Below are 24,589 nucleotides of genomic sequence, written 5' to 3' on the forward strand. Positions count from 1 at the left end.
CATAACTTATACTTTATCCCAAAATTCATTTTAACTATAATGTGTGGTTGGGAATGGGTGAGGGCAGCAGAAGTGGTCCCGTCTTCTCCTTCCTTCCCTTAAGAGTTCACAAAGTCTATTGTTTATTGGTCCTTCATACCAAGTGTCACCTCCATACCCTAACACTTTTATTTAGGGCTCTGGGTCCCGGTACTTTTAGTATCCTAAGCGACCTCAGGGCCTATCAGCACCCAGTGACACATCAATGGTTCATGTGGCCTCTCAACAATGGGAGTCTTCAGTCCTTATGGCCCACACAAATTTGTCTTCTTGGCCTTTATGGCCCACATAAATAAAGACACATGCAGGTGGCACAAGCTGGCTGGTGGCATGAGCCAGTGCGCTCCCAGAGCCCAGGGTTCCCTTCTTCCAAATCCTCCTCACTATGAGCTACACCCCCAGGCCTTCAATTTACTCTTGCACTAATTAACCAGTTATATTACCTCTTTCAGCATCAACACCAAAACGCCATCCATATTTCAAAACAGCTGAATCCCCTCTATTAGACAGGTCCATGCCAGGCAGAAATGGCGCCGTTTTCCAGTCAAGGTTTTCTCAGTGGATTTATATACTTTTGATCATACTCTGTCGAATAAGCTTGTGGGCCACCCTGAAATTTGCCTCAAATCCAAGATGGCGGCCAAAAATCCAAAATGGCCACCAGAATAGCTAAAATAGTATTTCTGAGAGTTGCTTTTACCCATAGATGATTTTTTTTCAACTGATTGTGGCCTATTATGATAAAGAAAGATAACTCAGTCATAACTCAGCCATAAAAATTAACAATCGGTACTTTATTAACAAAATGGCCGCCGGGCAACTTCCGTATTACGGAAACTGCTATAACTTCAGTTCCGAGTGTGATATGATTATAATTTTGGTGTCCAGTCATATGTTTTTGGGGTCAAGGAATCCATATTTGTACTTTTTATTTCAGTGAAATCATTGGTTCATAAAGAAATCTAAGATGGCTGCCAATACTGGCCACCGATGTGGCAGATTCAGTCATGTCTTGTGCTCCATAATATATATTACAATACATTTTGATTCAATTTCTTGGTTTCCAAAGTCTGGTTATCCATTTAGTTGGTTTATCATGACACTAGCTCAATAGATCATCCCCTAAATCATGGATGAACAATAAATCCAAGATGGCTGCCGCTGAACGGCTCCTAGTCAGTTTTGCTTCGTCTACCAAACTACACAGGTTTATAAAATGTATCTGAATTCCCATTCAATATGATCCCCGGCTTTGGTTATGCTTTGGGAAAAATATGTTGTTCAAAAGGCACATAATCCTCAGTTACTAAGATCAAGATCAAGATCACTCTCTTCACTCTGAAAGTCTGAATAAAGTCCACAGGTATCTGAAGAAAGTTGTTCCATGGTGCTCTCCGAATTTTCCCCATCTCCTTGGTACTCTTCATCAACTTCAGATTCTTCTGCTCTTTCTTCTGCCCCACCGATACCTATAAAAAATGTGAATGGATATAGTCGGGATTCAAAACAGTAAATCATATAAAAATAACAAAATTACGATTGCATTTTGGACTTATCTACCTTGCTTTTCTCTTTCTCTACAGTGAACTTCACTGTCTTGTACATGTTTTCTGCTTGTATTCCTGTGTCTCTTCTTCCTTGAAGGCTGGCTTCTCTCTTCTACTGCATCTTCTAAATCTGCATCATACTCCGCGAGACCTGTAAGTGGAAGGTTACACATATTTAATCTGGATGAATGCACTGCCAGTGGGAATACATTGGAGGAACTTTATGACAGGAACGAAAAGCAATGATCAAAGTAATGATATATTTTTAGTATACTTACTTTGAATTTGTCTTTTCTTGCTCTTTTTCTTGGAGAGGCTTGGAGGGAGTTGCGGGCAGGTAAACCATATTGGCCTGATACCATCATCTGTATTTTCCCATCCTCTGTCAGTGATAGAAGGATACTCAATGTTTTGCTTGAGACACTGGTACCACACCCATGCCTGAAGGTCACTCCTCTTGAGGTGTTCATTGGTGCTACTCTCGTCTGGAAGGATGCTGGAACTAGATTTCACCTTTTGAGTGTTGTACGTTCGGATCCTTGTTTCAACAAAGCTTTCTTGTTCACTTCCAGAATACATGCAGGTTCTGAAGAAGCATTTAGCACTGGTAGCATCTTGAAAAGATTGATTTGATCTGCCCAGCTGAGAGAGTAGATGGGATTTCTCTTGTTTCAACATCTTCTTCAATGGCTTGATTTTGCCGATGCGAAATGGGAATGATGTCGTGTCACATCCAGTAATGCTATGATATGCTGGGAGAGTTTGACACACTTCATCTCCAAAATGAGTCGTTAGTTTCTTGACACTGACGTACCGATGGTCAATCTTCATGAACCAGTCTTGTGGTGGTTTGCAGACAGAATAGGCATAGCTCAAGAGGATCAGTACATCTGTATCTGAAGCCTTAATCACAACCGGACCTTCGCACTTGCTTGCATGAAGAACAAGCCTGGTGTCAGCCTCATGATGGTTGCAGGATTCAAGTTGTTCAAACTTAGTTTGCGTGATCAACCATGTATTCTGTTCCTCTGTCACGGTGAGTGGAATTCTGAGTTTCGATCTGACTGAATCACTTTTGAAGTAAGTGACCATAAATTTAATCAGCTCAGTCTTGTTTTCAGCATTATGCAGAAATGCGTCCCAATCTTTGCCTCTGGGCATACTCTGCTCGGGGCTTGTGATGTGGGTTCTTCTACCAGAGATCCCTCGGCGTCGTTGGGTTAACTCCTTTGTAGTGGACGTACAGTAGGAATCAAATATGATCCCAAGCTGTTTTGGGTTTGACTGGCTTGGTGGCATGCAGAATTTCAATAGGGCATCAGTGTATTCTCCCCAAGTCTGTTGAGCCGGGATTGACTTTACAGCTGCCATTCCGTCAATCAGCCAGTTGCTTCTATTTGGCGGTTCCTCTGTAGTTGATGAAGATTCCTCAATAAGGTAGTTCCTCAGCGCTGCTTTAGAACCTTGTCGAATGTCTCGTTCTGGTGTGGCAAGGGCAAGTGGAATAGTTGTCAGGGGGTGTGAATGTGCCTCTTCAGGGGTAGTTGCCTTTCCTACCAACACACCAAATGCTTGTCGATCCTCCTTGAGAACGTTCACTGCCTTTGGATTTTTCTTGACCTTCTCCATGCCCGTTTTGATCTTGAGATTCACAATCCTGTCAAAAATGTTCATTCTGCCTTCTCCAGTAGCCTTGAGTCTAAGGTTAACAAAGTCTTGGAATTGTTTCTCTCCTGCTTCGGTTGATGACAACAATCCACTGACAATACCTTGGTTAATTTCCACTCCAGTTTTCATGTGACGCGCAGAACCTACAGGTCCCAGCACGTCTTTATCAATCTCAGGAAAGTATTCTTCTAGGCAGTCGTCACCAACAGTACCAACGAGAACCCAAGCAATATTCCGTTCCAGAGCATCGTGTAACACTTGTGAATCTCTGTAGTCATCATTGAAGTCGGGAAAGGATGGAGGGGGTGCTCTTTTCTTAGGGATTTTGGATGCTCCATAGTCAGGCTCCTCTTGCTCAATGATATTGGACTGTTTAAGTTTTGAAGTGTTGCCAGCGGCGGTATCATCAGCATGTACAGCCTGGAATATTGTACCAGTTGTGTGATGAGTAGTTTGGGCTCCCGTCAGCGTCTGCTGTTTACCATCTGAGTTATCAAATGTTATATGTACACTTCGACCCTTGACGAAACCTGGAGGTAGCATCTTCTTGTGCTCCATGCTGATGGACTTTGCCCAATTATTGTTCAAGTCACGGACATCTGTGTATGGTATTCCAACGCCACATCGATTCAAGAGAGTAGTTGCCTCTTTGCTACCAGTGATTCTATGTATGGTCAAACTCAAAGCAGTTCCTAATGGTGATCGCTCACCTTTGACCATTTTTTCCCAGCTCTGAGTTATAGCTGAAATTTTCTCCGCTTCAGCGTTGCTTGTAGCCGTAGCATACCCAAATGCGTTTGTAGATCTCCTGGGATTGATTGACCAAGAAATGGCATTGAAGATACAGTGAAGAGGTCTGTGACTATCGAGTAGATCAAACAGCTCATCTGGTTCAAGGGGCCATTTGATATCATACCTCTGTGAAAGTTTACGTCGAATCAGCTTTGAAAATGCTATTGTCAAATCAGATTCACGTAGACCATTTCCTTCAATTGTAGCCGCAGAATACGATATCGGATTGACCGCAGTGGAATGGACAACTAGCCGGTTCCCAAACAAGTGGAAGTCGATGGCGTCACCAAATTTCTCAGTCAGTCGTTTTTTCAACATGCAGGTTTTTGAAATCGGAGGGTCCTCAAGTTCATTGTCTTCACTGATCTCCTTTATGTCCTCAATCAATTCTCTCAGGAAATACGCCTTTTGATCCTTGACTACCATGCGGTGAAACAGTTTGAAAAAGCTGTCCATAACCTCGGTAGCTAATCTATCCTTCTCTGCTGCATCCGCTGACAGCAACTTTCTATCATATGCATAGGTAAAATTGTCATAACAACTTTTATGATAGTACACATCAACTGCAAACATGTCATATGATGCTCCACTCAGAATAACATCGAGTCGCTTCGCTGCATCATGGAACTTATCTCCTTCATCTTTGATTTTCATGTCCTTTGAACGTTCTACTTTACTGACAGCATTCTTCTCGGAGCATCTACCAAGACCACCACTATTGTACGGTTTACTGTCATCTTTCGTATCCACGTTGCACACGAAACAGATTTGCTTTTTCTCAAGTGACCCCCTGCGTATCCTATACGCGGGAGCAGCAACTGGTTCATTCGACTCATGAATATTCTCTGAACTGGAAACGGGAAGTTTGCGAGACTGGGCTTCCTTTCGGGCAATTCTGTTCCGAAATGTGATTCTACAGTTCTCATGAATCTTGACATCATGGCCTGCACTAGATAGTCTCACAGCGGCTGATTGAAATTCAGCATATGGTGCCTGAGTACACAGACTCTTGTCAACTTTAACCCATCTTCCCGCTAATTCTTGAATAGACTGCAATCCCTCCTCAGTCATATTATAAGCTGACTCAACGTCCTTAATAGTTTCATTACAGAGGCAGCACAACGGTTTGTCGCCCCTTGCTAAACTCAAAATCGGCGTGGATGCCATTGTGCAACCCTTTTCTCCTGTGCCAAAAAAGTTTTGTCTTTATGTAGTAATTTTATGAGGATTCACTGTATCTGCTAAGCCAGGATTCATGGAATCATTTCTTTGCGTCCGCATTCATGGAATCATTTCTTTGCATCCGGATTCAAGGAATCTGAAATGGAAACCAAGAAATTGAATCAAAATGTATTGTAATATATATTTCACTGAAATAAAAAGTACAAATATGGATTCCTTGACCCCAAAAACATATGACTGGACACCAAAATTATAATCATATCACACTCGGAACTGAAGTTATAGCAGTTTCCGTAATACGGAAGTTGCCCGGCGGCCATTTTGTTAATAAAGTACCGATTGTTAATTTTTATGGCTGAGTTATGACTGAGTTATCTTTCTTTATCATAATAGGCCACAATCAGTTGAAAAAAAATCATCTATGGGTAAAAGCAACTCTCAGAAATACTATTTTAGCTATTCTGGTGGCCATTTTGGATTTTTGGCCGCCATCTTGGATTTGAGGCAAATTTCAGGGTGGCCCACAAGCTTATTCGACAGAGTATGATCAAAAGTATATAAATCCACTGAGAAAACCTTGACTGGAAAACGGCGCCATTTCTGCCTGGCATGGACCTGTCTAATCTATCTCTTAACGAGGTTTCGAGTCTGATGACCACAACAATATCTTAAGTGCCACATAGTCATTTTGTCATGTTACAGTTTACATTTTATTTTTGCACTGAAGTAATTTGCTAGCGTGTGGCATCACATACCTGCCAAGGCCTGTGGGTAGGAGGGAGAAGGGGGGGAATGGGGACCCACAATGGAAGGTTAATCTGGACCTGGCCACCAGTTCAGTGTACTAGTGCTAGCTTGATCTTCCACAAGTTTCGACTATGTATATAAAGGAAAAAAAGGTTGCACAATGCCGACAATTTTGGATAAAACAGTGATGTCAAATCGCTTACATCTACTATCGGACTACAAAGCCTTTTTATGAGGGGTGATCAGTTTGTTTGTGGGTCAACAAGGAAAACACAATACAATCACTTTCATTGATCCCCTACCGGTTTCACCTGAGGGGACTATAGGTGGGCTGTTCGTCCATCTGTCCATCCGTCCCACCTGTGGTTTTTCAGACTTTTCTCAAACCCCTTAACATATTCAACTGAAACTTGGTACTTGGCATTATTTTGATAAGTTACAGGACAAGTTCAAATTTCTGGGGCGTTTCGCCAATTTTTCAGTTATGCCCTTTATGAACTTGTCCAATATCACATCAGTAGGGGACATCCGTCGCAAAGCAATTCTCGCTCTTGTTTAACTTTATTTCTCAACATAATCTCCTTTCCTGGCAATGCACTTCATCCATCGGTCCTCTAGCTTGGCTATGTCCATTCTGACAAACACCTATTCACACCCCTCTTGGAAGTCCCCTACAGCTGCCATCACAACATTGTCATTCTCATATTTGTTCTGCAGCAGAGCTTCTTTCAGGTGAGGGAACAAATATAAGTCGGACGGGGCTAGATCTGGTGAGTAGAGTGGGTGTGACAGAAGTTCATACACTCAGTTAGCAGCAGTAGCCACCAAATGTTCGGCTGTGTGTGGAGATCGAGGCATGGTCATGGAGAAGCAGCACACCCTGGCTCAGTTTCCCCTCACCGCTTTTGCTTAATTGCATCATGCAACCGGTGCAGTTCATCAGAATAGTACTCCTTGTTAATAGTGTTTCCCTTTTCTCAGAAATCTACCATTATCACACCATTACAATCCCAAAACACAGTGTCCATGACCGTTCCAGCTGACGTCCTCTTGAACATTAGATGGGATGATCAAAGTGGTGAATCCATGTCCCATCCTGAGTGACAATCTGCTGGAGGAAGTCGCCTGGATCAGCATAAATTTCCAGACGAGCTTTTTTCTGGTCCACCGCCAGCATTCGGGGAACCCACAAAGCTGACACCTTTGCCATGCTCAATTTGTCTGTTAGGATTGATTAAAATGAACCAAAACTGATACCCAATGTCTCAGCTGCATGCTTGATTGTGGCTCGTCTTGGCTTTCACCACTACTTCATGCACCTGGTCCATCATTTCTGGCATTGCCACCTCAGCAGGACGATCCGAACTGTGTTCACCTTCGGTGCTTGTTCTGCCATGCTTGAACTCAGATACCCATTTTTTTTTACCATGGAATATGAAGAAGCATCATCCACGAATGGCCCTTACCATATCCATATGTATTTGCTTGGGATGCAAGCCATTTGTGCAGGTACTTTATCACTGCTTGGACCTCTGATTTCTCCATTTTGACTGGAATTATGGTCGGGTTGGAGGGAAGTTCCCTACTTTGAGTCCGTGCTCTGGAAAATCTATGAGCAGAACTATGGAATTATCAAGAGATATCATAATCGCAAGGAGAGATCTTTATACTCTGTAACTTTCATCATCCTATCATATCTACAAGTAGGTTGGGCCACAAACAAACTGATCACCCCTCATATAGGCACTGTCGAGAAGTATGTTTTGCAACTGTGAGTCAGATTACTTATTCTATCAGGTTTTTATAGATGTATGGAGTGTTTTATAATTCCACATTCATTTGTTTTCTAATAGGTTTTTGTGAGTACAAGAGCTGGAGCATGGATACTTGATCGTGTTGCGGATAATGGTTATCCTTTTGATATGATGATCCTAAGACGCAGCATAAACGTCTTGCGTCACTTATTGCCTTTTGATTTGGTGGTTCGTTATGAAGAAAGAAAATTGAACTACAAGTTTAATCACATTAACTATGGTGTGAATCCAGCTTTCAGGTATTTAATTTACCCCGATTCGTATTTGTTTCTGTACTTATACACTAATATTGTGAAGTGTGAAGCATTCTGCAAGTTACTGAACAGAAGAAATGTGCACAAATTAGTTTATATAACAAAATAATTGGTTTGATAAGTTCAAAAATCATCCATCAACCATCAAATCATCCAAAATCAACCATCAAAATCCAATAGATAGATGGACAGAAGGATGTATATTGCCTTTCCAGAAAAAAGGTGACCTAGGGCTTACAAAAAACTCTCGAGGAATCACTCTAACATCAATAGCGGCCAAAATATACAACCTGATGTTATTAAACAGAATCAGACCGCATATAGAACCAGTTCTGTGAAAAAAATCAAAATGGCTTTCGTACTAGTAGATCGACCTCCGGGCAAATCCTTACTATTAGACGTCTTCTTGAAGGCGTTAAAGCTAAAAAATCTTCCTGCTGTTTTCCTGTTTATTGATTTCTCGAAAGCTTTCGACTCCATCCATCGAGGTAAGATGAAGGAGATACTGCTAGCATTCGGGATACCTCAGGAGACAGTTAATGCCATCATGATGCTGTTTAATAACTCGCATGCAATAGTCCGATCACCTGACGGCGATACAGACTGTTTTGACATCATGGCAGGAGTTTTACAGGGTGATACCCTCGCTCCCTACTTATTCATAATATGTCTCGATGATGTGCTACGCAAAGCAATAGACACCAACAATGAACTTGGATTTACCCAAAGTAAACGGAAAAGTCGGCGATACCCATCCAAGAAGATTACAGATGCAGATTATGCAGATGATCTTGCGGTTCTAGCAGACTATAACAAGGCTGCAGCTACACTACTACACAAGATTGAAGAAGTAGCCAGCCAAATTGGTCTCTACATAAATGCCTCGAAGACAGAGTACATCAGTCTTCATCAAGATCAAGTTGTAGACATAAAATCACTCAATGGTGAAAACATCAAAAAGGTTGACGAATTCACATACCTGGGAAGCAACATCGCCTCCACAAAAAGAGATGTCGACATCAGACTTGGAAAGGCTTTGGGAGCTTTAAACAGTCTAGGCAAGATTCGGAAATCTGCGCTTCCAATAGAGCTGAAACGAAACTTCTTTAGAGCAGCTGTTGAATCGGTTCTTGTATATGGGGCAATTACATGGACCTTGACATCATCACGAGAAAAGGCCCTGGATGGTGCATACACTCGCATGCTCAGAGCAGCCCTTAACATCTCATGGAAAGAGCACCCCACAAAATATGAATTGTATGCAAAAATCCCACCAATCAGTGTAACCATACGTCAACGCAGATTAAGATTTGCTGGGCACTGCTGGAGAAACAAAGATGAGCTCGCAAGCGATGTTTTACTTTGGTTACCAACTCATGGCAAACAGGCACCAGGGAGACCTGCGAAAACATATATCGATCAGCTTACAAATGATACTGGGTGTCTGGTTAACGAACTACCTAATGCCATGAGTGACAGAGATGAATGGAAGAAACGTGTCATGGAAGCCGAGCTAGCTCGACGCAGTAGTAGTAGTAGTGATAAGTTCAATCACTTTATCTGCTACTAACACTACTGCAACCTTAAGCAATATCTAATACACCACACCTTACATACAAGCATGATAACAAATACGATAAACATAAAATAAGCACTTGTACCGTTCTGCCGCAATGACAGGTGAAACCATCAAAATGGCACCGGAAACCGGAAGTGATACCAGAAACTGAAAGTTGTGTCCAAGAGCCATGCTGCTGTCCTCGTATTAGTAAAAAAAAATAATAAATGAATGTCTGATTTACTTGCACTCCCAATGAATGCATGGCCCCTGATCTGGGTTTAGTTCCTGATAGACTGAATGTAAAACTGATGCCTCCCAGGTGAGGATTGAGATCATCATGCACAGTCTTTATGAAAGTTAAAAAAAAAAAAATTAATTGCGGTTTTCTTGAGTTTCAATTTTCTTGAGTTACAGAATAATTTTTAAATTCCTCTTGAGGAAATGCCCCGCTGAGTACGGTGAGAAAAGCAGCGCCATTGTTACGACATCGCTGGTACCAAGTGTATCCTCGGAAGTGATGGTAGTGATGGCACATTCCCCAAGCTCAGTGGCTGTGTTAAGTGTTTGTTTTTTCTGTATGACCATGTGTGTGTGTGTGTATGTGTGTGAGCTCTATTAAGAGCCTTAGTCCAAGTATTAAAAAAATAGATTTTTTTTTTTTTAAAGGACGTTTGCTGTCCTGTTTGCAAGCAGTAGATTTTTTATGGACATAGGCAATAAATCAAATATGTAATAAAATCCTGGTCAAATTGACATTCAAATCCTTCTCATGTGCCTGCCTTCCTCTTATCTGTTCAGTTATCGCAACTGATATTCTGAACATCAAGATGATTCCAGACAGATCCCAATTGCAACAAAGACACTACACATAAAATTGTGCAGATTCGCCAGAATAAAGTCAATAAGGGAAATTGCAAGTTCTTCCATGAGGCCCGCAAGAAGTGTGTGTCCAATATCAGTACAGCCAGTCGCCAGAACACATCTGGTCAACCTCACATCTCGGGGTTGCTGGGGGAAAAGGAGGTACTTTTGAACATGTCTCCTTCGCAAAGTTCCGGAGGCATGTTTTCAAGTCCATCGAGATGGTAGATGCTTCCCCATCCCCACATACATTCCCTCACCTCAAATAGTACCACAGCCAAATTCAGGAATGTATGGTAAAAAGCCTCATCTTTATATACAAAACTAGAACAGTGCGACGGTGTTGCCAATATGCCTCCGCATAGTCCCACAATGGGTAGATGCCATCACTCTGCATATGTATAGGTAGGGGATCACGTTTGTGAAGTTTCGTGTTGATCGGATAGGGTTCGTTTTTCTATCCAAGATGGCTGCCAAACCACATCACCTAGGACGTCACAATTATCATAAAAATATTCTGCATGGGTGTCACTCTTACCCTGAGAGTTTCGTCTCAATCGGACATAGGGTTGCTGAGAAAAACTAGGTTTAGCCCGTACGGACCGACGTACGTACAACCCGAAAACATAATGCCTCCGGCGACTTTGTCGGCGGAGGCATAAAAACTGTAAAACCTCATTAGGGTGATAATTATCACATGTTTTGTAGATTACTAAGCAGGCAGTTGCAAAACGAAAAAAAGCAAGTGAAGCAAGTGAAAGAAGTACCTTTCAAGTGCAAGTGAAAAAAGTGAAAAAGCAAGTGAAAAAAAACTTGTTTGAAGTACCTTTCAACATTGAACTGTGGTACTCCAGTATTACAACAAATGGGGGGATGGCTGACAAAGCTCCCTTTAGTGGACACATTACAAAACTAGAATGGTACTTAGTAGAGTGCAAACCTCTGCCAGGGTCAACAGTTTACGTTTTGTATCCCACTGGTAGGCCAGATCTGGATCCATACCTGAACCAAAATGTAATCGGCTTGTTTTTGTCGCCTCACCATAACCTTTTGAAATATCATGTTTTTCGTTTATATCTGCATATGTGTATATATCATATACCATGCATATATATCATGTATATATCATGTGTATATATCATGCATATATATCGTTTTTGGCCCTATCACTCAATGGTGAAGAATCTTAGAAAATTAAAAAAATTCTCCTGTCCGGATCCGTATTCTGATCTTCACCAAAATCGAATCGATTCGTCCTTGTCACACACACAACCTGTCCACCAAACTTCGTCCAAGTTTGAATCCTAATAGACACAATTTTAAGTCACTGGAATTTCTCAAGGTGTAGGAAATGGGAATTTTTCCTCCAAGCCCAATGATTTGCTGGCTTATTGAAATAACATTTGTTTTTGTACAATTCTAGCTCAACAATGCATGCGATGAATGAATGAATGAATGATGCAAAGCAGGTTGTTGACTCATTGCCTCGTTCTCTCCTTCCGAGCAGGCTATACAGCAAGCAAGTGACGATAAATGACGATGTCCCACATCGTATCATCCTGGGGAAAATGATCATGAAGCCAAATGTGGCATCATTCACTGACAATGGAGTGGTGTTCGTGGACGGATCAAAGGCTGAAAATCTGGATGCTGTCGTTTTTGCCACTGGTTACCATTTTCGGTTTCCTTTCCTTGAGGTCGATGGAACCCTTACCGTCCATGAAAACAAAAATGATTTCTACAAGAACATGTTCCTGCCAAAACTGCCTCGGCAGACACTTGCTATCATCGGCCTCGTGGAGCCCAACGGACCTGTCCCTGCAGTCGTTGAAATGCAAAGTCGTTTTTCAACACAGCTTTTCAAAGGTTCGGTTTGGTTTATGAAAAGCTTATGCTGTGAATACCAGCAAATGATGTTAAAATTCGGCCATTTCTGTTTTACCCGTTAACCTCGGCATATTGAATCACATGTTCTTTGCCCGTTAACCTCAGCAATCCCAAATTGTTTCCACCAGCTCAGTTGTCATTTGATTACTTTTTTTTACTGACTCACTCCTCTGTTGTGTTTTCATGTTTTTGGTACCAAAGACTTTTATATGCTTTTGGCAGAGTTGCCATGTCATTATTGTATTGAAAGCTTTCAGGAATGTGTTTAATGAACAGACTTGCTTGTTTTTCCATTTTCAATATATATATATTTTGGAAATTTCAGCTCATGGAGAAGTTAAAACACAAAGGGCAGCAGTTTGACAGGCTGCAAAAAGAGTCAGAGGGGATTAAGGAGACAAAGTATGGGTGAGTATGGAAGAGAGCATGAGATGACGATGAGCAGCATTCTTTAAAGACTGGAGAGAGGGGCAACGCACCACAGAAATAGGAATACGTAAAGGGATAAAGGAATAGAGGTGAGTGAACCTTCAGCATGGAATTGGAAAGGGTAACCAGAGTTAAGTTCTCGAATAAAGCATGCAAGCTGGGTGGGTTGAGGGAGGACGGAGGGATGAGCATTCAAGGTAGCCTTCGCTTGCTTAATATTGTTTTGCCAGCTGGGCTGATGATGGGTAATGCAGAGAAAGGTGATTCGGGGGCAGCAAGAGGATGGTGGAGAATAGGTTCATTGGAATGCAGTAAATTCGCTTGGAAGGGACAAGTAAAGTGAGGCGGCATCTGCGTACCAACACACATTGATACTTTGGTAAACATGCACACAGCACACTAAAGTTACATTAACTGGGCCCTGGCCATAGAAATTCCAAACAGCCGGCAGAACAATATTAAATTGGAGCGCACTCAATCCAAGGATGCATTCAGAAACAGTTTGCTGAGCAAGTGAGGCATTCACACACTTAAGGTCTGGAACCGAAATACGGCAAACTGACGTTATTTGCAAAAATGTTGGAATCACCTGATTTATGATTTTTTTTTAATATCCCATTATTTTCCAGGGCTGGTGTCCTTGCCAGGAGAGTCTGAAATGCTGAAAGACATCTCAGAAAAACGAGAGGAACATGCAAAAAAGTACGTTATTCTGCAGATCATTCACCACAACGCAAGTTTTTTTTTCTGTCATATACACCGATAAAACTGTAACATATCACAAACAGGATGCATCAATCAAAGATTTACCATGGACGTGAGTGGGCCCAATAGACATTGATAATATTGCCGCAATTTTGAGGGGTGACGAGGAACTTGAAGTCCTTACATATATGGTTTGTATGCAGAATTAATGCTTCTGGCATTTAACAGGAAAGGCAATATGAAGGAAATACAAGGGGAAACCTTCTTCCGCAACCTCTCTATCCTTACCACGGCCTTAGTTGTAGAAGTCACTGCGTTGTTTTCTTTCCAGGAGCAGGGAAATCTCAATCTCCGTGAGGATGAAAAACACTTGAAGGGCAAGCACGTCCAAACGTGCAACTGATCATGCACGCTCCACCACTTCAAAGGGCTAAACAAAATGAATGCACATGTAGGACAGCTAGCTCGCAGCCTGGCCTCAGTAACACTTGCAGAATGTAATCTTCTTCCATCAGAGTGAACGTATTGGAAAGGCCCAGCTGATACTGTTCAGCTTGGTGTTGCATTGGAGGGCTCCCAAGTTGTATGTCCGAAAGATCATCAAGTCAACCTTTCACCACAGTGGTTTCTCAGAAAGAGAAGACAGAGCGCCACCCACCTTTCACGAATCAGACAAAAAGGGAGCTACAAAGAATTGCGCTTTTTTATCCAGGATTTCCTCACTTTTCCCACTGTGGCAAAATATTGACAGATGCAGTTCAATACAAGGAAAAGTAAGATGCTGCATGGCATTTGGGTTTGGGTAAGAAGAGTGAAAATATCGATTACATAAGATAGAGGGTAATCGATCTTGGAGCATGTGACACAGGAGAAGGACTTGAGGTGATAATAGATGTGGGAGGTAAGCAGATAGCCTAGTGTCAGGCAGACATAGTTAAAGCTATGAGGGTTTCAGGTTCCATTATTAGAGGGATGAATAATTATAAATGAAAAGAGGTAGCTGTCGTGTTAACTCTGTGTCGGAATTTAGTGAGGCCTCATCTTGAATGTTATGTACAGTTTTGGTCACCACATCTGATAATGGACGTAGTTGCCATAGAGAGAGTATGATGAAGAGAAACTAGTTTGATACCGGGCCTAGCTAGCCTAAGCTATGAGAAGTGATGGAAAGAGACAGGACATTTTACATTATAAAAAAGATGATTGAGGGTGTTCTGATAGAGATGTTTAAGATGATGAATGGTATAGACAAAATAAGTGCAGAATATTGTTTCAGCAGAATGGATACTGATTGGACAAGGGGAAACAGTTTAAGAATATAGAAGAGGAGGGCTAGGACAGTAGTAAGGCAGCGGTCTTTCACTCAGAGAGTGGTGAATGCATGAAATTGTCTCCCTGCAAGGGCATTGTCAATAGTCAGTGGATATAATCATTTTAAAATCGAGTTGGACAGGTATCTATAAGTGATGAGGATGGGTGAGTACTAAGATGTTGGCATGATTTTGCCGAATGGCAATCTCCTGCATTGAAGTTCGAATTCTATAACCTCGTTGTATAATTATGAATAAATAAATCCTTATATAACAGTAGAACTACCCCTCGACATCATACACTCATACAAACCCGATAAGGATTGCTTAATGACCTCAAATGTCCTCAAGGGCCTCAAATGACCTAACAACAACACACAACATGCATTTTAAGGCCATGTTCCCTGCTAGAGCGGGGGTTAGCCTTGCGGTCCCCATGACAATCTTCTCCATTTTGCCCTATTTTCTGCATCTCTCCTTGTTAACCCCCTTGCCCACATTTCTTCTTCCACCATCTTTAGCCAAGTCTTTATCGGTCTTCCCCGTCCTCTACTTCCTTCTACATTAACTTCCATCACTCTTCTCAACCAGTCACTTTCATCCTTCCTCAATACATGACCAAACCATCTCAACCTGTTCCTCTTCACAGCATCAATCACAGGCAATATTCCCATCATCTTTCGCAATTCATCATTTGTCTTCCTCTCTCTCAACGATACTCCGCACATCCATCGAACCATTCGCATTTCCACCCTTTCCAGCCTTCGTTGCTGCTCTACGTTCATTACCCATGTCTCGCTCCCATAAATCATAACACTTCTCACACATGCAGCATACACCTTTCCCTTCAGCTTCAGCGACACTCTCCTCCTCATCAGCACGCCACTCAGTTCCCGAAACTTCTTCCATGCACATCTCACTCGAGCAACCGTTGCCGAGTCTGATCCACCTTCTCCATTCAGCATGTCTCCGAGGTAGCAAAATGTTTTCACACCTTCCAGCTTCACGCCGTCTCCAAGATCCAACTCAACATTTCCTCCATCTGCAGCTCCCTCTGTGCACACCTTACATTTGAATGTAGCTGCCACACTGGTTAATGACCCTCTCAGACCACTACATTTTTGATGAACCCACTCAGCACACATTGTACATTGAATGGAGTTCACTCCGACACCCTTCCTACACACAGCACACGGCCACTTCCCAGTTCTTTCCACCTCACCACATGCTTTACCACTTGCCATCACCTTTGTCTTTCCGATATTCACCTTCAGACCTTTTGTCTCCATACATTCCTTCCACTTGTTCATCTTTTCCTTCAGTCCATCCATACTTTCCGCAATCAACACCAGATCATCTGCATACAACAACTCCCACGGTAAACCCTCCTTTACGGTCTGAGCCAGCACCTCCATCACAGCTACAAATAGTAGTGGACTTAGTACCGACCCCTGATGCACTCCCACCTTCACCTCAAACTCACCACTGTTCCCGTCCTTCGTCCTTACAGCTGTGCGTGCTCTTTTGTACATTGCCATCACTACTCTGATCAACCATTCCTCCACTCCTAACTTCCTCAATGCCCATGTCAATACTTTGCGTGGAACCCTATCGAATGCTTTCTCCAGATCAACAAACCCAAAAAACAACTTCTTCCTCTTATCCATGTACTTCTCCTGCAACTGCCTCACAATGAAAAGCGCATCTGTCGTTCCTCTTCCTGGCATAAATCCAAACTGCATTTCGTCGATCTTCACTTTCTTCCTTATCCTCCTCTCCAACACCCTTTCCAGTACCTTCATTCCATGCTCCAATACCTTTATCGCTCGGTACGAGCCACACTCCAGAGGGTCACCTTTCCCCTTGTATAGAGGGACAAGGGTACTCAGTTCCCAATCCACTGGAATGCGGCCTTCTTTCACCACCAAATTACAGATCTCTGTCATTCTCTTCACACCCCAACTTCCTGCTGCCTTCAACATATCTCCCACAACTCCCGTCGGCCCTCCCGCTTTTCCACTCTTCATTGCTTTTATCGCTTCCTCAACTTCCTTCTCAGTTATCTTCTCTGCCGGTCCTAAAACTGGGTTACTCTCTATGTTGCCATCCCATTCATTCTCTGTATTCAACAGCATTTCCATATATCTTTTCCATCTTCCTTTAATTCCATCTGGGTCGACAACGATTTGTCCCACTTCATCCTTCAAGCAACTCACCCCCATCACATCACACCTCTCTTTCGCTATCTGCTTTGCAATCCTGAATACTGCTTTCTGACCCTCTTCCGAATCCAAGCGTTCTCCGAACATTTTCCTACATGCCTCCTGCGCCTTTGCTACCTCTTTCTTTGCAGCCTTCCTGGCTGCCTTATAACTTTCATGCTCTGCTGTTTCTGCTCCCGTACCCTTCGCCTTCTGCCACTCTTTGAACTTCTTCCTCTTCTCGTCAATCCTCTTTCCAACCTCAACATCCCACCACCATGTTTCCGAGTGCCTCGGTGGTCCTTTTGTCCATCCACATACCTCACCAACGGCTCCCAACAGACTAGCTTTCATTGACATCCAACCACTTTCAAGCTCAACCACATCATCCTCTACCCTACTCAGCCTCTCTTTTAATGCCTCCCTTACTGTCACCTCTTTCAACCTCCACACCTTCATTCTCGGTTGGTACTTCACCCACCGAGCTCTCCTCGCACCTTCACCCTTATGTCGCAGACAACCAAGTGGTGCTGTGAAACAGCCTCCTCCCCCGGGATCACCTTTGTGTCCTGGAGGTGCCCCCTATCTCGCCGACGCACCATCAGGTAGTCAACGGTTGTCGTCGACCCACCTGACGTGTATGTAACAAGCTTATTGTCCTCTTTCTGGAACTGAGTATTACAAATCAACAAATCAGCTCCATCAGCAAACTCCAAAATCCTTTCATCTTCTCCATTTCTCACACCATATCCGTAACCCCCATGAACTCCCTCAAAACCATCCATACTCCTTCCCACATGTCCATTCAGGTCTCCTCCCACCACAACAACTTCCTCATCTTTCACGTTTTCCATCAGCTTCTCTATCGCACACCAGAACTTGTCCTTCTCTTCATCGCTTCGACCAACCTGCGGAGCATATCCCGAGATGACGTTCACCAAGAGCTTTCCAATCATCATTTTCACCATCATCAACCTATCACTCACTCTAGTCACACTCACCACACTGTCTACAAACTCCTCAGAAAACAGGACACCAACACCATTCACGCCCTCCGGGCACCCTTGCCACACAAACTTGTATTTCTGTCCCTGCCTACCCTTCACCATTCTCACACCACTTCCCTTCCATCTCGTCTCTTGCACACAACATATGTCCACTCTTCTTCTGACCAATACTTCGACCACTTCTCCTGATCTCCCTGTCATTGTCCCCACATTCCATGTCCCAAACCTCAGAAACCGATCTCCACTTCGGGCTGCACCCTGCCCATATGTACTTGTGATTGTCATGGTTCTCTTTTTGAGGCAATGTTTTTATGGCCGGATGCCCTTCCTGACGCCAACCCTCTTAGTCGTCTCTTTCGACACGCAGGCAGGGATACGCACGCCACGCACGACACGCAGGGATACGGTGTACCTATTCTGACCAGGGTACACACTGGGAAACGTTTAAAACATGTAAATTCTGGGGGTGGGGGGGGGGGGGGGAGGCGTCAGCATCACGGCTGCGGTTTAAACATATTCCAACAATATCCAAACAGAACGATGAAAAAAAAAAAGCCGGGAAAAGTCTCCAAGCGAGAACGTCGATTTGAGAAAGAAGGAGCAGAGGTGGAAGAAAACGAGATACAGGGGGCGGGGCCGAGAGGGAGAGCCGAGACGAGACGAGACAAGCCGAGACGAGGAGGAGAGCGAACAAGCATGTGTCCGGGAGGAGAGAAAGAATCAATATAGAATTATTTGTCTAGGGAGGTGAGGTGAGGGGGAGAAAACAAAATAAAAGAAACAAGCAATACAGCGAAGGAAATAACCCAAACCGACAAAACACCGACGGGGGGAGGGAAGCCCCAAGTCACCAGGCCACGCACGAGGTACGACTCAGAAAACGATTAACTACACACAAGTTTGCACGAACCACAAACCAACACAAACTAGAAACACACAATAACACGTACACAGCAAAATAACCAGTGGAAATTTGACAAAGACAAGAATGGGAAAACACTCAAACTTGACGTCCACTTCCGGTGGTAAAACCGGCGGCAGGGATTTTCGAAGCTCCACACGGTCTCCACGTTTTTCGAAGTTAAGTCTGTTCACAATTGTATTTTGTCGAAACTGTATTTATCTTTCGGTGTGTGAAGTTATTGTGTGCAACTTTGGTTGTTTCTCGGTGTTTATCTTTCATAAATTGATCGTCTGTTTGCCGTGTCGTGTCTTGAGGCCTTGTACAGTGTGCACTGTACAACCTTGAGGCTTTGTTTTTCTCTCAGCGGTCCGTCTTTTGTGATCCAATAACTTTCGTTCTCTGTATTCCCAGGCTTTTCACCCATAGCCTACTTCCTTGTGTAAATCTCAACTCAAAAAAAAAAAAAAAAAAAAAAAAAACATTTTCCTTCTCTGTTCTCATTCGTTTATTCATTCTTATTCGTTCGTTCGTTCTTCGACCACGTGTTTCTCCCCCATTTCCCCAGATAGTTTTCACTCATTAACCTTCAATGTTTACACTTTCCCCTCAAGTTATGTATTCCGTCATATTTTATAACACCTTTTTCTTCTTCTTCTTTAAAAGGCTGCTTTCGACTTGCTCACCAAATCAATTCATCCCAAAAAAAATATCCATCTCCTATAGTGCCTTTTTTCTACATTCCCTAAACTCTCCTGCACTCCATCCTCCATCCAGCGTCCTTAAACGTATTTTTAACTCGAAGGTCACAAGAAACTCATTTTGCAATAAATGTTCGTTTCCCATAAATCGTACACTTTCAAAAATCCAATCTCACCCCTCCCCTCCAAATCTTCCCCATAACCCCTCCCCTCCAAATCTTCCCCATCACCCCTCCCCTCCAAATCTTCCCCATCACCCATCCCTTTCAAATCTCCCCCCTTGCCCCCTCCCTCCTAAACTACCCCCTCACCCCTCCCCGCCAAGACGCCCCCTCGCCCCTCCCCTCCTAGACTCCTGCCTCACCCCTCCCCTCCAAATCTCCCCCATATCCCATCCCTTTCAAATCCCTCCCCTTGCCCCTTCCCTCCCAAACTCCCCCCTCACCCCTCCCCTTCAAATCTCCCCCCTCAACCCTCCCCTTCAAATCTCCCCACCCTCATTGCTTCTCAATTTCCCCCCTCTCACTGCCCCTCCTCAAAGCGTCCTCCCCGCTTCTTCCCCCTTCAAACTCTCACCTCCATCTCCCCCAACCTTCTGCCTCGCTCTTCCCCCTCCTCAAATAACACCTCATTGTGGCTCACCCAATCACCATCAAACCTTTTGTCCGCCCCATCCTTCCCTTTCTCCGAGCTATTCTGAAATCTCTGACACACCTTCAACAGCTCTCCCTACCTCTTCCACCTCTTCCACATCTTACCCTACCCCTCCTCCCCCCTGTTCTGTATCTGATGCTCCCCCTTCCTCTTCATTAACGGTATGGACCTCAAACATCCGGGGCCTTCGTTCAAACTTAACTGATCTCTCCATGCAGGTTGCTTCTGTCAAACCAGACGTGATCTGCTTAACAGAAACTTTCCTCCTTTATGATGTCTCTGATTCCATAGTATCTCTCCCGGGCTACTCCCTCCTCCGGTATGATAGACCTGAGCCTCGTCCTGGAGGCGGGGTTGCTATCTTTATCAAAAACTCTCTTCCTCACTCGCCCTGCACTGCACTCTCTCCACCTCACCCCCAGGAATACCTCTGGCTACGGCTTCCCCTTCGCTCCCACCTCTTGTTCATATGTGTGTTGTACCGTCCACCAAACAGTGATGACTCAATCTACATCTCGCTGTCTGATGATATGGACCAACTTCTATCTACTCATCCCAACTCTCTCTTCCTCATATGTGGTGATTTCAACTGTCATCATGCCAGTTGGCTGGGTGTGGGTACCTCTCTCACCAGCCATGGCTCCTCAGCAAAGGACTTCTGCGACTCACTGGGACTGACACAATCTGTCAATTTCCCGACCCGGATCTCAGTCAACGGAACATCTTCTCTTCTGGACTTGGTTATGACTAACTTCCCTGAAAATGTCTGCTGCTCTTCTTCTGCTCCGATCGGATCATCTGATCATGTCCTTGTTAAAGTGGACATCTCTCTGACCATCCTCAGGGAGCCTGCTCAGCGTCGACGAGTCTGGCATTTCACTCAGGCCAACTGGCATGGTCTTCAAGCAGCCATCAATCATCTGGACTGGTCTCCCATCTCTACCACCTCTGACATCAACTCATCCTGGGAATTCTTCCAAAGTAAATTGCTCTCTCTCATGCACAGATTTATCCCATCTCGTCTTCAGTTGTCATACCCTTCCTCCCGTCCATGGTACACGGAATCTTGTGGTGAGGCTGTTGCCCAGAAACAACTTGCCTTCGTCTCCTGGAAAGCAAATCCAACGGAAGGAAATCTCATTTCCTTTCACAAAGCCCGAAACAAGTGTGTGTCCACCCTCAGGAGAGCCAGGAAACAATATCTCTCCGTTCTCAAGACTGAACTCTCTTATCTGTCTCCCTCTTCCAAATCCTGGTGGCGTCTGGTCAAATCCGTTTCTGGTGTTTGTTCCCCCTCCATCCCCTCCCTTACCTCAAACGGCTACACAGCTGACTCCGCACGTGAAAAAGCTGAATGCCTCAACTCTGTGTTTGCCTCTAAATCTTGTGTCCCAAACCCATCCCTCTCTGTACCCACCATACCCAGTCGTACCCTGCTGCTCCTGGACTCCGTGTCCTTTCCTCCTGACAAGGTGGAAAAGTTTCTGTCAACCCTCGACTCTGATTCTGCAACTGGACCCGACGGCATCAGCCCACGGGTCCTAAAATCCTGCTCTGCTGCTCTGTCTCACCCTCTCTCTGTTCTCTTCACCCTCTCTTTTGCTCAAGGTCAACTGCCATCTGCTTGGAAATCAGCCAACATCACCGCTTTGCACAAAAAAGGTGCAAAAACAGATCCTAGCAACTACAGACCAATCAGCCTTCTCCCAATTATCAGCAAAGTCATGGAATCCATCATTGCTTCGGATATGAAATCTTTCCTCTTCTCCAATGGCTTGATCTCTGATCATCAATTTGGTTTCAGACCAGGTCACTCTACTCTGGACATGCTGCTTCTGCTGTCTCAACAATGGATGGAGGTCCTCAATGCCAAACAGGAAATTAGAGCTGTCTCCCTCGACATATCACGTGCCTTCGACACGGTCTGGCACCCCGCTCTGCTCACCAAACTCTCCTCCTTTGGTATCCATGGAAATCTCCACGCATGGCTGGCGGACTTCCTCTCTAGTCGTCGTCAACGTGTGGCCCTGAATGGGTTTCTCTCATCTCCTCTTCCAGTTCAGGCTGGAGTTCCCCAAGGCAGTGTTCTGGGCCCCGTGCTTTTTCTGGTCTTCATCAATGATCTCTCTGACTCTCTCGAAAATCCTCTCTATCTCTTTGCTGATGACTCCACTCTCTGCCGCTCCATTCCTCTTCCCTCAGATCGGCAGTCTGCTGCCTCCTCACTCTCTGAAGATCTGGACAAAATCACAGACTGGTCAAACAAGTGGAACATGTCTTTCAATCCTGACAAATCTCACACTCTTACTATGTCTCTCCGAAAAGATCGACTGGACAACCCTCCCATCTACTTTCTCAACAATCCTCTCCAAGAAGTTCTGTCGCTCAAGATTTTGGGTCTCACTATCTGCCATGATCTTTCTTGGGAAAACCACATTTCCAAGCTGGCCTCCAAAGCCAGTCGTCGACTGGGCATCCTCCGTCGTGCGAAGTCCTTCCTCGGCACACCTGAGCTCCTCACCACATACAAGGCTTTCATCCGCAGCTCAATGGAATACTGTTCTCCCCTATGGGCCGGTGCTCCTGCCTCACACCTAGCTCGGCTTCACGCTGTTGAAACCAAAGCTTTCAGAATTATTGGAATCTCCCGCGATGAAGCTATCTCCGAGGGCCTTTCACTCACTCACCGCAGGCAGGTAGGTGTTCTTTCTGTCTTCTACCGACTCCTCTCCGGCCTTGCACCCCCAGCTCTCTCTGTGCTCTGTCCCCCAAATATTCCTACAGGTCGCACAAGATCTGCCAGCAACCCTCTGATGGTTAAACTGCCGAAATCTCGGCTCTCTGCTCACCTTCACTCTTTCATTCCTCTTTTCTCTCGCCTCTGGAACAAACTCCCTCACTCCCTTCAATCCCACTCCTCCCTCCAGGTCTTTAAAACAGCTGTTCACCACCATCTCTTATCTTCCCCCATCCAAAACCTTGATCTTTTCTACCCCCGCTAATTCACCCCAGATCCACCTTGTTTGAAATTCCAACTTCTTTCCTGGAAGTCCTGGCAGTGTCCATATGTTTTATACCTCTCCCACCGCCCCCTTCCCACGCCCCCCCCCAAGCCCTCGCCCTCTCTCAGATCTCTCGATGTCTCCATGTCTCTCGGTCACTGCTCTCAAATGTTGTGTTTGTGTCCTTCCCCCTCTCTCCCCATCTTGTCTACCGCTCCCTATGTGATATGTTTTATGTGTCGGTTTGTCTTTCTGTGTGATTAATGTTCGCTCTTTCACGAGCCTCGACCTTGTATACAAAAAAAAAAAAAAAAAAAAAAAAAAAAAAACTTCGATGCCGTGGAGAGCTCGAAGCACGCCTCACTCGCCCGAGGAACCGGAAGTCCCCTGCCTCTGGGTTCTGGGCCTCAAATGACCTAAAATGTCCTCAAAATGGTTTCAGACCAGGTCACTACCCTGGACATGCTGGTTCTGCAGTCTCAACAATGGATGGAGGTCCTCAATGTCAAACAGGAAATTAGAGCTGTCTCCCTTGACATATCGCATGCCTTCGATACGGTTTGGCACCCCGCTCTGCTCACCAAACTCTCCTCCAATGGTATCCACGGAAATCTCCACGCATGGCTTGCGGACTTCCTCTCTGGTCGTAGTCAACGTGTGGCCCTGAATGGGTTTCTCTCATCTTCACTTCCTGTTCAGGCTGGAGTTCCCCAAGGCAGTGTTCTGGGCCCTGTGCTTTTTCTCGTCTTCATCAATGATCTCTCCGACTCTCTGGAAAATCCTCTTTATCTCTTTGCTGATGACTCCACTCTCTGCCGCTCCATACCTCATCCATCAGATCGACAGTCTTCAGCCTCCTTACTCTCTGCAGACCTAGACAAAATCACAGACTGGTGAAACAAGTGGAACATGTCTTTCAATCCTGACAAATCTCACACTCTCACTATGTCTCTCCGAAAAGACCGACTGGACAACCCTCCCATCTACTTTCTGAACAATCCTCTCCAAGAAGTTCTGTCACTCAAGCTTTTGGGTCTCACTATCTGCCATGATCTTTCCTGGGAAAACCACATTTCCAAGCTGGCCTCCAAAGCCAGTCGCCGACTGGGCATCCTCCGTCGTGCGAAGTCCTTCCTTGGCACACCTGAGCTCCTCACCACATACAAGGCTTTCATCCACAGCTCAATGGAATACTGCTCTCCCCTCTGGGCTGGTGCTCCTGCCTCACACATAGCTCGGCTTCACGCTGTTGAAACCAAAGCTTTCAGAATCATTGGAATCTCCCGCGATGAAGCTAACTCCGAAGGCCTTTCACTCACTCACCGCA

The 24,589-nt window shown here is 44.5% G+C and overlaps 2 protein-coding genes across 4 annotated transcripts in view; one reads left to right on the forward strand and one right to left on the reverse strand.

The window, feature by feature from the left end:
• Positions 1-24,589, forward strand: part of LOC137432675 (dimethylaniline monooxygenase [N-oxide-forming] 2) — a 122,093-nt gene that overhangs the window by 91,353 nt on the left and 6,151 nt on the right. For all 3 annotated transcript variants that reach the window (XM_068124765.2, XM_068124764.2, XM_068124763.2), the window contains exons 6-8: positions 7,829-8,028; positions 11,973-12,331; positions 13,411-13,483. In XM_068124765.2, the coding sequence (XP_067980866.2) occupies positions 7,829-8,028; positions 11,973-12,331; positions 13,411-13,483 (632 nt within the window). The remainder of the gene's footprint in view (positions 1-7,828; positions 8,029-11,972; positions 12,332-13,410; positions 13,484-24,589) is intronic.
• On the reverse strand, positions 1,339-5,117 carry LOC144893193 (uncharacterized). Its single transcript, XM_078782835.1, has 3 exons — positions 1,865-5,117; positions 1,600-1,737; positions 1,339-1,508 (listed from the first exon to the last, which is right to left on the reverse strand). Exons 1-3 carry the CDS (start codon positions 5,115-5,117, stop codon positions 1,339-1,341), a joined length of 3,561 nt encoding a protein of 1,186 aa, XP_078638961.1.

This window comes from Myxine glutinosa, chromosome 8, assembly GCF_964187855.1.
Source record: "Myxine glutinosa chromosome 8, kmMyxGlut1.1, whole genome shotgun sequence".
NCBI lineage: Eukaryota > Metazoa > Chordata > Myxini > Myxiniformes > Myxinidae > Myxine > Myxine glutinosa.